This window comes from Salmo trutta, chromosome 12, assembly GCF_901001165.1.
Source record: "Salmo trutta chromosome 12, fSalTru1.1, whole genome shotgun sequence".
In the NCBI taxonomy this organism is placed as follows: Eukaryota; Metazoa; Chordata; class Actinopteri; order Salmoniformes; family Salmonidae; genus Salmo; species Salmo trutta.
This window is the reverse complement of record NC_042968.1, coordinates 41,918,888-41,932,534: the sequence shown is the minus strand read 5'-3', so window position 1 is coordinate 41,932,534 and position 13,647 is coordinate 41,918,888. Positions and strand designations below refer to the sequence as shown.

The window sequence follows — 13,647 nt, the reverse complement described above, 5'->3', positions numbered from 1 at the left end:
AGCTGTTTGCCTGCTTATTGGCTTCCTAAAAAAACATATGAGAAGCTCCTGTATGTACAGGAAGAGGATGTCCATTAGGCTGATACTTGAGAGTAGTGAAAAGCTCCAGTCCTCACCTCCAGGGTCATGTCAGAGCAGAGGTAGAGGAGGGAGGACCAGTTCCTGGCCGTCCCAGACAGAGAGCTCTCAGCCAGCAGCAGGGGGACAGTCCTGTGGCCCAGACCAGACTCCATGGTCACCTGAATTACCTTCACATCCACCTTGAAACTCTCCCCAAAGTTACGGCCGTCCTGCTCACTGAAACTCTCCGTCACCTAGATGGAAAGTCATGTTAAGGTTTAACGACATTTGTAGGTAGAGAATACAAAACAAAGGTGCATAGTGGAGGTAAATGGAGTGCCCAAATGTTCCTGGGAGGGGACAGAAGGTTCTTGTATAGGGACAGAAGGTTCTTGTATAGGGACAGAAGGCTATTGTATAGGGACAGAAGGTTATTGTATAGGGACAGAAGGTTATTGTATAGGGACAGAAGGTTCTTGTATAGGGACAGAAGGTTATTGTATATGGACAGAAGATTCTTGTATAGGGACAGAAGGCTATTGTATAGGGACAGAAGGTTATTGTATAGGGACAGAAGGTTATTGTATAGGGACAGAAGGTTCTTGTATAGAGAAGGAAGGCAGAGAAGGTTCTTGTATAGAGACAGAAGGCAGAGAAGGTTCTTGTATAGGGACAGAAGGTTCTTGTACAGGGACAGAAGGTTCTTGTATAGGGACAAAAGGTTCTTGTATAGGGACAGAAGGTTCTTGTATAGGGACAGAAGGTTTTTGTATAGGGACAGAAGGTTTTTGTATAGGGACAGAAGGTTCCTGTACAGGGACAGAAGGTTCTTGTATAGGGACAGAAGGTTTTTGTATAGGGACAGAAGGTTCTTGTATAGGGACAGAAGGTTTTTGTATAGGGACAGAAGGCAGAGAAGGTTCTTGTACAGGGACAGAAGGTTCTTGTACAGGGACAGAAGGTTCTTGTATAGGGACAGAAGGTTCTTGTATAGGGACAGAAGGTTCTTGTATAGGGACAGAAGGTTCTTGTACAGGGACAGAAGGTTCTTGTACAGGGACAGAAGGTTTTTGTATAGGGACAGAAGGCAGAGAAGGTTCTTGTACAGAGACAGAAGGTTCTTGTACAGGGACAGAAGGTTCTTGTATAGGGACAGAAGGTTCTTGTATAGGGACAGAAGGTTCTTGTATAGGGACAGAAGGTTCTTGTACAGGGACAGAAGGTTCTTGTACAGGGACAGAAGGTTCTTGTACAGGGACAGAAGGTTCTTGTACAGGGACAGAAGGTTATTGTACAGGGACAGAAGGTTCTTGTATAGGGACAGAAGGTTCTTGTATAGGGACAGAAGGTTATTGTATAGGGACAGAAGGTTCTTGTACAGGGACAGAAGGTTCTTGTACAGGGACAGAAGGTTCTTGTACAGGGACAGAAGGTTCTTGTACAGGGACAGAAGGTTCTTGTATAGGGACAGAAGGTTCTTGTACAGGGACAGAAGGTTCTTGTATAGGGACAGAAGGTTCTTGTATAGGGACAGAAGGTTCTTGTACAGGGACAGAAAGTTATTGTACAGGGACAGAAGGTTCTTGTAAAGGGACAGAAGGTTCTTGTATAGGGACAGAAGGTTCTTGTATAGGGACAGAAGGTTCTTGTATAGGGACCAATTCCACTGGTACTAGACATCAATAGAACCTATTAAAGGAAGTTTTCAATTTAAATTCCAGTCAATTCAGAAAGTAAACTAAATATCTATTCTAATTTTTCTCAGTGTACTTCCCGAATTGACTGGAATTGAAATGGAATTGACCCCAACCGTAGTATGTATACCTCGCTGGCAGAGTCCACTCCCAGGAACCAGTAGTTGCAGGTGTAGATGTTCATGGTGGACCACAGGTTGCTGACCTCAGTCTTCTCCTCCTCTGCCGCCTCAGCTTTAGCCGTCATGGCTGCCGTGATGGTCATCACCGTGTTCAGGATGACAGGGGAGATCTGAGAGAGGAGAGGAAGAGTGTGTGAGGTATTTATTTTCTACTTTATTTATCCTTTATTCATACGGGGGGGAAGTCAGCGGATTCTTATGTGTGATGATAATGACGATCAATTGAAAATGTCAATTGTAATGACGATCTCGATTGACGTCTATGTTCAGAAGTAGCCTCTCAGTGCATCAGGCAGTTCAATAACATTTTACATTTTTACATTTTAGTCATTTAGCAGAAGCTCTTATCCAGAGCGACTCACTGTAGTGAATGCATACATTTCATACATTTATTTATTATTTTTTTCCCCCCGTACTGGCCCCCCGTGGGATTCGAACCCACAACCCTGGCGTTGCAAACACCATGCTCTACCAACTGAGCCACACATAATTCAAACCATTTCTCACTCAGAGTACTCAGAGCTGGAGGTCTTCATGGATCCACCTGTACCCGAATACCCGAGAGGGTCCGGATCTCTAAATAAATGTCACGGGTCTGGTTCGGATGGTCACGGGTCTCGGGTATATCACGGGTCCAGGGTATATCACGGGTCCAGGGTATATCACGGGTCCAGGGTATATCACGGGTCCAGGGTATATTATCACGGGTCCAGGGTATATTATCACGGGTCCAGGGTATATTACCACGGGTCCAGGGTATATTACCACGGGTCCAGGGTATATTACCACGGGTCCAGGGTATATCACCACGGGTCCAGGGTATATCACGGGTCCAGGGTATATTATCACGGGTCCAGGGTATATTACCACGGGTCCAGGGTATATTACCACGGGTCCAGGGTATATTACCACGGGTCCAGGGTATATTACCACGGGTCCAGGGTATATTACCACGGGTCCAGGGTATATCATCACGGGTCCAGGGTGTATTATCACGGGTCCAGGGTGTATCATCACGGGTCCAGGGTGTATCATCACGGGTCCAGGGTGTATCATCACGGGTCCAGGGTGTATCATCACGGGTCCAGGGTGTATCATCACGGGTCCAGGGTGTATCATCACGGGTCCAGGGTGTATCATCACGGGTCCAGGGTATATCATCACGGGTCCAGGGTATATCATCACGGGTCCAGGGTGTATTATCACGGGTCCAGGGTATATCATCACGGGTCCAGGGTGTATCATCACGGGTCCAGGGTGTATCATCACGGGTCCAGGGTGTATCATCACGGGTCCAGGGTGTATCATCACGGGTCCAGGGTATATCACGGGTCCAGGGTATATCACGGGTCCAGGGTCTGTGTAATTTTAACTGACTTGTCCAGAAGGGCCCATACAGATCTGAATGAGACTGCAGCAGAAGAGAGAGAAAGAGAGAAATTGTATAATTGATGCTGCGGCTCTTGGTTTTCACCAGAGTGGAGCGTGGTGCGTGCAGCTTGTTGTTGGCCAATCACAACTCATCAAAGAGGCAATAGGCTACAGTCAGAGTCTCGCTCCATGTGTGGGAAAAGTTAGGAGACGACCCAGAGCCGACAGGTAGGCTGCAACGACCCAGAGCCGACAGGTAGGCTGCAACGACCCAGAGCCGACAGGTAGGCTGCAGAGACCCAGAGCCGACAGGTAGGCTGCAGAGACCCAGAGCCGACAGGTAGGCCGCTACTTAATATTCTGAATGGAGTTAACATTAACTTCTTGTCTCGGTTTGATGCAGCCTCAGTTAGCCTAGCTAGTTAACGTTAACTTCTCGTCCCAGTTTGATGCAGCCTCAGTTAGCCTAGCTAGCTAATGTTAACTTCTCGTCTTGGTTTGATGCAGCCTCAGTTAGCCTAGCTAGCTAATGTTAACTTCTCGTCCCGGTTTGATGCAGCCTCAGTTAGCCTAGCTAGCTAACGTTAACTTCTCGTCCCAGTTTGATGCAGCCTCCGTTAGCCTAGCTAGCTAACATTAACTTCTCGTCTTGGTTTGATGCAGCCTCAGTTAGCCTAGCTAGCTAACGTAAACTTCTCGTCTCGGTTTGATGCAGCCTCAGTTAGCCTAGCTAGCTAATGTTAACTTCTCGTCTTGGTTTGATGCAACCTCAGTTAGCCTAGCTAGCTAACGTAAACTTCTCGTCTCGGTTTGATGCAGCCTCAGTTAGCCTAGCTAGCTAACGTTAACGTCTCGTTCCAGTTTCTCGTCCCAGTTTGATGCAGTCCATGCCAAGTGCTACGTAATCATATTTGATGATTAATAACCTAGCTATGGCAGCTATTAGTCTATCGTAGCGCGAGTCGCCATGGTTGGTTGACGTCTCTCCCTCCTCCCCATGTCACTGGTTCACAGTACGGCCCCTCTCTCCCTCCTCCCCATGTCACTGGGTCACAGTACGGCCCCTCTCTCCCTCCTCCCCATGTCATTGGCTCATAGTACGGCCCCTCTCTCCCTCCTCCCCATGTCATTGGCTCACAGTACAGTCAGGCTGCCAGATTCGTATGAGGATTTGTTATTATTATGCTAATTAGATTTCAGCGGGGGGCGCAGACATCGACCTTAGGGGTTTAATAAAGTAGCTTAAAAAAGTACTTTTCTGCTGCTTCCCTCACTCGGATCGGACCGGGTCTAGTTGAAACTGTCCGTCCTCGGGTCCGTTCGGAATGGGTCGCTATATAAATCCGGGTGGGAAAGCCCCTGGTCCATTTCGGAACGAGTCCAACTTTTTGGACCCGTAAAGACCTCTACTCAGAGCACATTGGTACACTCTGCCATAACTTCTTAACCAAACTAACTTGACAAAGAAGAGATGAAACCTACTTTGATAATAACTTCCTCTACAGTCACACAGCCGGTAAGGGGTTGATTGGGGTGGGTTTTGGTTTCCAGGAAGACAGAACACGGACGTAGCACCTGTAGACCAATGAGAAAGAAGCATTAAGGAGTTGATTCAATTCAAATATACTTAAGGAAAATGTATTAAAAACGCAATGGGCAAATAGCTTTGAATCATGCTTCATCCCAGCTGATGTCTTACAGTAGTTACATTAGATGCAGTGTAGAGGCGCTCATAAAATATATATTAAAAACTGTTTTATGCTCACCGTGGTGACCACCTTGGTCTCATTGGTCCTGATGAAGGGACAGGCCAGAACTTTGAGCTCTCTGAGATTGGCCGTCATGCTTTGTCCCCCAGGGGCCCCGGGCCCTCCCCCAGGCTCTAGCATCAGACTGAAGTCACATTGGAAGGAGGCCACCAGGGCCGGAGCTTCGGCACTCATCAGGTTAGCCACAAACACCACCTCTGGGTCTAGTATGACAGCACGCAGCTTGGTCCTGGGACTGGAGCCTGGGGGGAGAGAGGAGGGAAGAAACAGTACCTCACCACCAAACATATCCTAATATTGGGTATGGAGGGTAGAGAGAGGAGGGAAGACGCATCACCCCACCACTGCACATAGCCTAATATTTGGCATTTACATGTTTTAAATGTAGAGGGAGAGGATACAAATATTCTGTCAGGTATGAAACTGAACGAAGAATATAGGAAGGTAAAGAAAACACTGTACAATACATTACCATCACTACACACCAAAACAAAACACTGTAGCCGTCACAAAACATTACCATCACTACACACCAAAACACTGTAGCCATCACAATACATTACCATCACTCCATACCAAAATAAAACACTGTAGCCATCACAATACATTACCATCACTACACACCAAAACACTGTAGCCATCACAATACATTACCATCACTCCATACCAAAATAAAACACTGTAGCCATCACAATACATTACCATCACTACACACCAAAACACTGTCGCTGTCACAATACATTACCATCACTACACACCAAAACACTGTAGCCATCACAATACATTACCATCACTCCACACCAAAACACTGTCGCTGTCACAATACATTACCATCACTACACACCAAAACACTGTAGCCATCACAATACATTACCATCACTCCACACCAAAAGGAAACACTGTAGCCATCACAATACATTACATTTACATTTCAGTCATTTAGCAGACGCTCTTATCCAGAGCGACTTACAGTAGTGAATGCATACATTTATTTTTCGTACTGGTCCCCCGTGGGAATCGAACCCACCATCACTACACACCAAAACACTGTAGCCATCACAATACATTACCATCACTCCACACCAAAAGGAAACACTGTAGTCATCACAATACATTACCATCACTACACACCAAAAGGAAACACTGTAGCCATCACAATACATTACCATCACTCCACACCAAAAGGAAACACTGTAGCCATCACAATACATTACCATCACTCCACACCAAAAGGAAACACTGTAGTCATCACAATACATTACCATCACTACACACCAAACACTGTAGTCATCACAATATATTACCATCACTCCATACCAAAACACTGTAGCTATCACAATACATTACCATCACTCCACACCAAACACTGTAGTCATCACAATATATTACCATCACTCCATACCAAACACTGTAGTCATCACAATATATTACCATCACTCCATACCAAACACTGTAGTCATCACAATATATTACCATCACTCCACACCAAAACACTGTAGCCATCACAATACATTACCATCACTACACACCAAAAGGAAACACTGTAGCCATCACAATACATTACCATCACTCCACACCAAAAGGAAACACTGTAGCCATCACAATACATTACCATCACTCCACACCAAAAGGAAACACTGTAGTCATCACAATACATTACCATCACTACACACCAAACACTGTAGTCATCACAATACATTACCATCACTCCATACCAAACACTGTAGTCATCACAATATATTACCATCACTCCATACCAAAACACTGTAGCCATCACAATACATTACCATCACTCCACACCAAACACTGTAGTCATCACAATATATTACCATCACTCCATACCAAAACACTGTAGCCATCACAATACATTACCATCACTCCAAACCAAAAGGAAATCACATGAACATTGAATGGCTGTATAGTGTTCTGTTTGTCATTTATTTCCCCCACCCTCTCTCTCCCCTTACCTGTTCTGGGGTCAGTGTTGGCTCTATCCCGAAGCTCGGCCAGCTGTTTGAGGGGTAGCTGGGAGGTCTTGGCCAGGTCTGGCAGGGCTAGCATGGTGTTAGTGGGCACGTCCTGGGCAGAGCTCTGGGGCAGGGCCTGGATGAAGAAGTCTGCCACCGCCATGAGAAACTCAACGCTGGCACACAGATAGGGCTTCTGTAACACCGCGACCACCTGGCGCTCGCTGGCGCTCTGCGTGTACGTCACGTCTATCATGGCTTCCTCGCTCGTCTCGTCACGCTTACCCACCATCCTGAGGGTTTGGGCAAACATGAGGTTACATGTAAAATCAATCAATCCAACAATCAATACATTGAGACCGAACCGACTGGTACTGTACAGAACATAACCCAGTAGTATTGAGACCGACCTGACTGGTACTGTACAGACCATAACCCAGTAGTATTGAGACCGACCCGACTGGTACTGTACAGAACATAACCCAGTAGTATTGAGACCAACCCGACTGGTACTGTACAGAACATAACCCAGTAGTATTGAGACCGACCCGACTGGTACTGTAGAGAACATAACCCAGTAGTATTGAGACCAACCCGACTGGTACTGTACAGAACATAACCCAGTAGTATTGAGACCGACCCGACTGGTACTGTACAGAACATAACCCAGTAGTATTGAGACCGACCTGACTGGTACTGTAGAGAACATAACCCAGTAGTATTGAGACCAACCTGACTGGTACTGTACAGAACATAACCCAGTAGTATTGAGACCGACCTGACTGGTACAGTACAGAACACAACCCAGCAGAATAATTCAGTAGTTTAACCTGAGGTAACCTCCACCCCAGCCGTGACTCTCCAACGACAATATGGTGTGACGTCTGGCAGGGGAAGCGTGAGACTAACCGTGAGGTGACTCTCTGTACGCCTGTCCTCATGTCGTCCAGGGTGCAGGCTGTGAGGATGGTAGAGACCTCCATATCCCCGTTACTAAACATCTTCCCTGAAGCCTTCATCAGGTGTAGGGTCAACTCCCCCAGGCACAGCCTCTCCTGGTGTTGAGACACCGCTGATACCTTGGAAATGTGGCAAACAAGACCATAAACCAACCTAGTAATCCATTTGAAACATCAGCAGACCACTGGGGGAACTACTGAGACTCATTACAAGGTCATTACCACAGAGTCATTACCACAGAGTCATTACCACAGAGTCATTACCACAGAGTCATTGCAAGGTCATTACCACAGAGTCATTTTGGACAGTAATGACCGGTGTTTGGTAGCTGTTCAAACTCTTCACCCTAATCATGGCTTTATCTAATTATCCAGGGCTTGGAGAGCAGAGAGGAGATTAAGAGTAAATGACTGTCATTACTGACGCCAGCTCTGTACAAGGCCCACAATTCCCCCTGTTCCTCCATAGACTACATTAGAAGTGAGACTGAGCTGCATCACCTATAGATACGTACCTGTTTAGGGTCATTGCTGTACAGGACCAGTCCCAGGGACTCTATGTTGAAGATAAACTTCATGGTTTCCAGGGGTTCCTCTTCTACCGGTTGTTCTGGAAGTTCAACCATGTTCTCAACACCATCTGAAGGACGAGGAGAGAACAGAAACGTGTCATAAGAATTAACACACTGAGGACTCAAGTCGATACATTACACACGCTTATGACCTCTGACCTTTGGGGTAGTCTGTTTTGAGCATCAGCGTCGTCTTGTGTTTCAGGGCTGTCGTGTCGGGGCTGGTGTGTTGGTCTGGCTGCAGACCGCTGGCTTCTCCAATGTTCTCCATCAGGATCCTCAACAGAACTGTTAGGTCATCCTGACTCAGGGCAACCTGGGGAGAACAGACGACAGAGAGGATATGTAGCTAATGCTAATGGTTGCTAATGCTAATATCACTAATACTAGTTAACCTGAAGAGACACAAGCACAGAGAGGATGTAGCTGTAGCTAATGCTAATGGATGCTAATGCTAATATCACTAATACTAGTTAACCTGAAGAGACACAATCACAGAGAGGATGTAGCTGTAGCTAATGCTAATGGTTGCTAATGTCACTAATACTAGTTAACCTGAAGAGACAAGCACAGAGGATGTAGCTATAGCTAATGCTAATGGTTGCTAATGCTAATGTCACTAATACTAGTTCACCTGAAGAGACACAAGAACAGAGAGGATGTAGCTGTAGCTAATGCTAATGCTTCTGATAAGCAGAGGAGACCGAAATAACTTGAGGAGAGACAGGAGACATGTAGGATGGAGCTGTAGCTAATGCTAATGTTGCTGTTGCTAAAGCCAATAATGCTGTAGCTAATGCCGCGTTCACATCATGTCGGAGTGATCGGAGGAACGACTTGTTACTTCGGAGGAACGACTTGGAGCATTCACTTACTCGGAGATCGGAAGGAACGCAAGAACCATTCTCACCATTGACAAGATGAAATCGCGGCAATGTTTGTTGCCATTTTCAGACGTCAGAGTTCAGCATGTGGGAAAGATCGGTGTCCAGAGATCATACCCGAGATTTCTAGTCGTAATTACGAGTTGGAGGGACGTTCACATGCATTTTTCCCAGTCGGAAGGTCATACTTACGAGTTCCCGACATGACGTGAACCCGGCACAAGGCAATACAAAGTAGATTTACTGTTTAACGGATTTCATTTTTTTTTAAGTGAGGCGAGCGAGCAGATAAAATTAAAATATACAAAAAAAATAATATATACATACAAAATGTAAAATAATATATATATATACATATATACACACACACACACACAATTTGGAACCCCTTGTAAAAATACTAAACAACCTTTTTACACCTGGTGACATCACCACAACATTTTAGTCTTTTGGTATAATGGTTTTGGAATGACAGTCAGGAACCACAGTTTGAGTCCTGATCAGGGTACCCGCCTAATTAACTACATTGGTGTCAGGAGCTGGAGAGCACAGTTTTAGACACAGTTCAGCCATTTTGTTTTATAATTGACGTGCTGGCTGAAATATATATAGCAGCCCACTAAAGTAAATCAGATCTATTCTGACTATAACCAACTGCTTCAGCTTGAATTCTATATTTAACACATCTCCCACTAGCTGATAACTAGATCGAGCCTCAAAATAACTTGAGGACAGACAGGAGACATTTAGGATGGAGCTGTAGCTAATGCTAATGTTGCTCTCACTAGCAAACAGACCTTTTTAGACAGCTGAAGCAAGCACAACACATTTTCTTCAGGAAATGTATTTCTTCTAGTTTAGTCATATTTATCTTACCTGACTAGCATCTATTAATTAAGTTGCAATGACGCATAAATGTAATGTCTAAATCAACTTCAAGTATCTACAAAACACATTTTGCCACATAACCACAAAAGGAAGGCTACAGCTAATATTTTTTCCCCCCTAAAATTAATGTTCGCAATTTACAAATTATTATTTTGAGTCACATGATTCAACTCACAGTGGATTGAACCGAATCCCAACTACTACAACGGCGAAGTGAATCGTTAGTTTTATCAAAAATAGTTATATAAAAGAAACGATTCATTTTAATCAAATTAATAATTTAAAAAACAAATGTATTATTTTTATATTTTTTTTTATGTGAAGCAGGGCATTCGTTAAACTGTAAATCAACTTTGTTAGGCATAATGCTAATGTTGCTATAGGTAAAGCTAATGTTGCCTTTGCTAATGCTAATGTTGCTCTTGGTAAAGCTAATGTTGCTATAGGTAAAGCTAATGTTGCCTTTGCTAATGCTAATGTTGCCTTTGCTAATGCTAATGTTGCCTTTGCTAATGCTAATGGTGCCTTTGCTAATGCTAATGTTGCCTTTTCTAATGCTAATGTTGCCTTTGCTAATGCTAATGTTGCCTTTTCTAATGCTAATGTTGCCTTTGCTAATGCTAATGTTGCCTTTGCTAATGCTAATGTTGCCTTTGCTAATGCTAATGTTGCCTTTGCTAATGCTAATTCGCTGACAGTTTTACATTTTAGTCATTTAGCAGATGCACTTATCCAGAGAAACTTACAGGAGCATTTAGGGTTAAGCACCTTGCTCAAGGGCACATCGACATATTTGAACCAGTGACCTTTCGGTTACTGACCCAACACTCTTAACCGCTAGGCTACCTGCCTTGATTATCTTACTGTCAAACCCTAGAGTACTGTAGCATGTACCTTACATTCCAAACCAGGCTGCAAGCAGAAGTCAAATGTTAGTGTGATTAAGTCATCAACGCTCAGCTGTTATGGTTTAAGGGACAAAGCTACTTCAAATCTAAAGGAAGGGGACGACGTTGCACAAATTTAACTAGCTACAACTTACCAATACCATTCTTCCAACAGAGGTCAACCATCAATATGACTAAATCATGAAAGCTCAGCTATTATGACTTGAAGGAAATGGTTACTTCAGGTATCAGGGAGGGTGACATTACTACATGATTAAAAAGATAACTTCAATCAGCTTCTCTGCTACAATACAAACATCTTGGTATCAAAACAGATCTTTTTCTAACCACTCCTTTCAAGGGAAAGACATGATTACAGTTACTGTTATCTCCTACCTTCATGGGCTTGAGGTCTCTGTCTACCTCTATGGTTACTGTTAGTTCCTACCTTCATGGTCTCTGTCTACCTCTATGGTTACTGTTATCTCCAACCTTCATGGGCTGTAGGTCTCTGTCTACCTCTATGGTTACTGTTAGTTCCTACCTTCATGGGCTCTGTCTACCTCTATGGTTACTGTTAGCTCCTACCTTCATGGGCTGTAGGTCTCTGTCTACCTCTATGGTTACTGTTAGCTCCTACCTTCATGGGCTGTAGGTCTCTGTCTACCTCTATGTTACTGTTAGCTCCTACCTTCATGGGCTCTGTCTACCTCTATGGTTACTGTTAGCTCCTACCTTCATGGGCTGTAGGTCTCTGTCTACCTCTATGGTTACTGTTAGCTCCTACCTTCATGGGCTGTAGGTCTCTGTCTACCTCTATGGTTACTGTTAGCTCCTACCTTCATGGGCTCTGTCTACCTCTATGGTTACTGTTAGCTCCTACCTTCATGGGCTCTGTCTACCTCTATGGTTACTGTTAGCTCCTACCTTCATGGGCTGTAGGTCTCTGTCTACCTCTATGGTTACTGTTAGCTCCTACCTTCATGGGCTCTGTCTACCTCTATGGTTACTGTTATCTCCAACCTTCATGGGCTGTAGGTCTCTGTCTACCTCAATGGTTACTGTTAGCTCCTACCTTCATGGGCTCTGTCTACCTCTATGGTTACTGTTAGCTCCTACCTTCATGGGCTCTGTCTACCTCTATGGTTACTGTTAAGCTCCTACCTTCATGGGCTCTGTCTACCTCTATGGTTACTGTTAGCTCCTACCTTCATGGGCTCTGTCTACCTCTATGGTTACTGTTAAGCTCCTACCTTCATGGGCTTGAGGTCTCCGTCTACCTCTATGGCAGCCATCTTCTTGTACCATGCTGCAGCCAGGTTCCTCTTCACTGTTAGGAGCAGGTTGACAGGCTCCAGCAGCTCAGTACTGGGCTGAGAGTCTTTTTCCATGTAAATCCTAATAAAGAGAAGCAAATCATAGACAGGGATAGCTAGACAACTGGCTTATTCAGCTACACTATGCAGTATTAGGGTGTATCCAGACCTTCATACCATTCCTGTACCAACCCAGGGAAGCGGTATTAGCGGAGGTGGACACCAGGGATGCGGTATTACCGGCAGTGGACACCAGGTATACGGTATTACCGGCAGTGGACACCAGGGAGGCGGTATTACCGGCAGTGGACACCAGGGAGGCGGTATTACCGGCAGTGGACACCAGGGAGGCGGTATTACCGGCAGTGGACCCCAGGGATGCGGTATTACCGGCAGTGGACCCCAGGGATGCGGTATTACCGGCAGTGGACCCCAGGGATGCGGTATTACCGGCAGTTGACCCCAGGGATGCGGTATTACCGGCAGTGGACCCCAGGGATGCGGTATTACCGGCAGTGGACCCCAGGGATGCGGTATTACCGGCAGTGGACACCAGGGATGCGGTATTACCGGCAGTGGACACCAGGAAGGCGGTATTACCGGCAGTGGACCCCAGGGATGCGGTATTACCGGCAGTGGACACCAGGGATGCGGTATTACCGGCAGTGGACACCAGGAAGGCGGTATTACCGGCAGTGGACACCGGGGATGCGGTATTACCGGCAGTGGACACCGGGGATGCGGTATTACCGGCAGTGGACACCGGGGATGCGGTATTACCGGCAGTGGACACCAGGGATGCGGTATTACCGGCAGTGGACACCAGGGATGCGGTATTACCGGCAGTGGACCCCAGGGATGCGGTATTACCGGCAGTGGACACCAAGAAGGCGGTATTACCGGCAGTGGACACCGGGGATGCGGTATTACCGGCAGTGGACACCGGGGATGCGGTATTACCGGCAGTGGACACCGGGGATGCGGTATTACCGGCAGTGGACACCAGGGATGCGGTATTACCGGCAGTGGACACCAGGGATGCGGTATTACCGGCAGTGGACACCAGGTATACAGTATTACTTGATTTTTTTTTCACTC

The 13,647-nt window shown here is 45.7% G+C and overlaps 1 protein-coding gene across 2 annotated transcripts in view; it reads right to left on the bottom strand.

Moving 5' to 3' along the window:
• Nucleotides 1-13,647, bottom strand: part of LOC115203560 (vacuolar protein sorting-associated protein 13C) — a 248,732-nt gene that overhangs the window by 90,421 nt on the left and 144,664 nt on the right. For both annotated transcript variants that reach the window (XM_029768341.1, XM_029768340.1), the window contains exons 45-53: nt 12,487-12,631; nt 8,734-8,890; nt 8,518-8,642; nt 7,953-8,122; nt 7,044-7,336; nt 5,074-5,318; nt 4,790-4,882; nt 1,885-2,046; nt 117-314 (exon numbers count right to left, since the gene is read on the bottom strand). In XM_029768341.1, the coding sequence (XP_029624201.1) occupies nt 117-314; nt 1,885-2,046; nt 4,790-4,882; nt 5,074-5,318; nt 7,044-7,336; nt 7,953-8,122; nt 8,518-8,642; nt 8,734-8,890; nt 12,487-12,631 (1,588 nt within the window). The remainder of the gene's footprint in view (nt 1-116; nt 315-1,884; nt 2,047-4,789; nt 4,883-5,073; nt 5,319-7,043; nt 7,337-7,952; nt 8,123-8,517; nt 8,643-8,733; nt 8,891-12,486; nt 12,632-13,647) is intronic.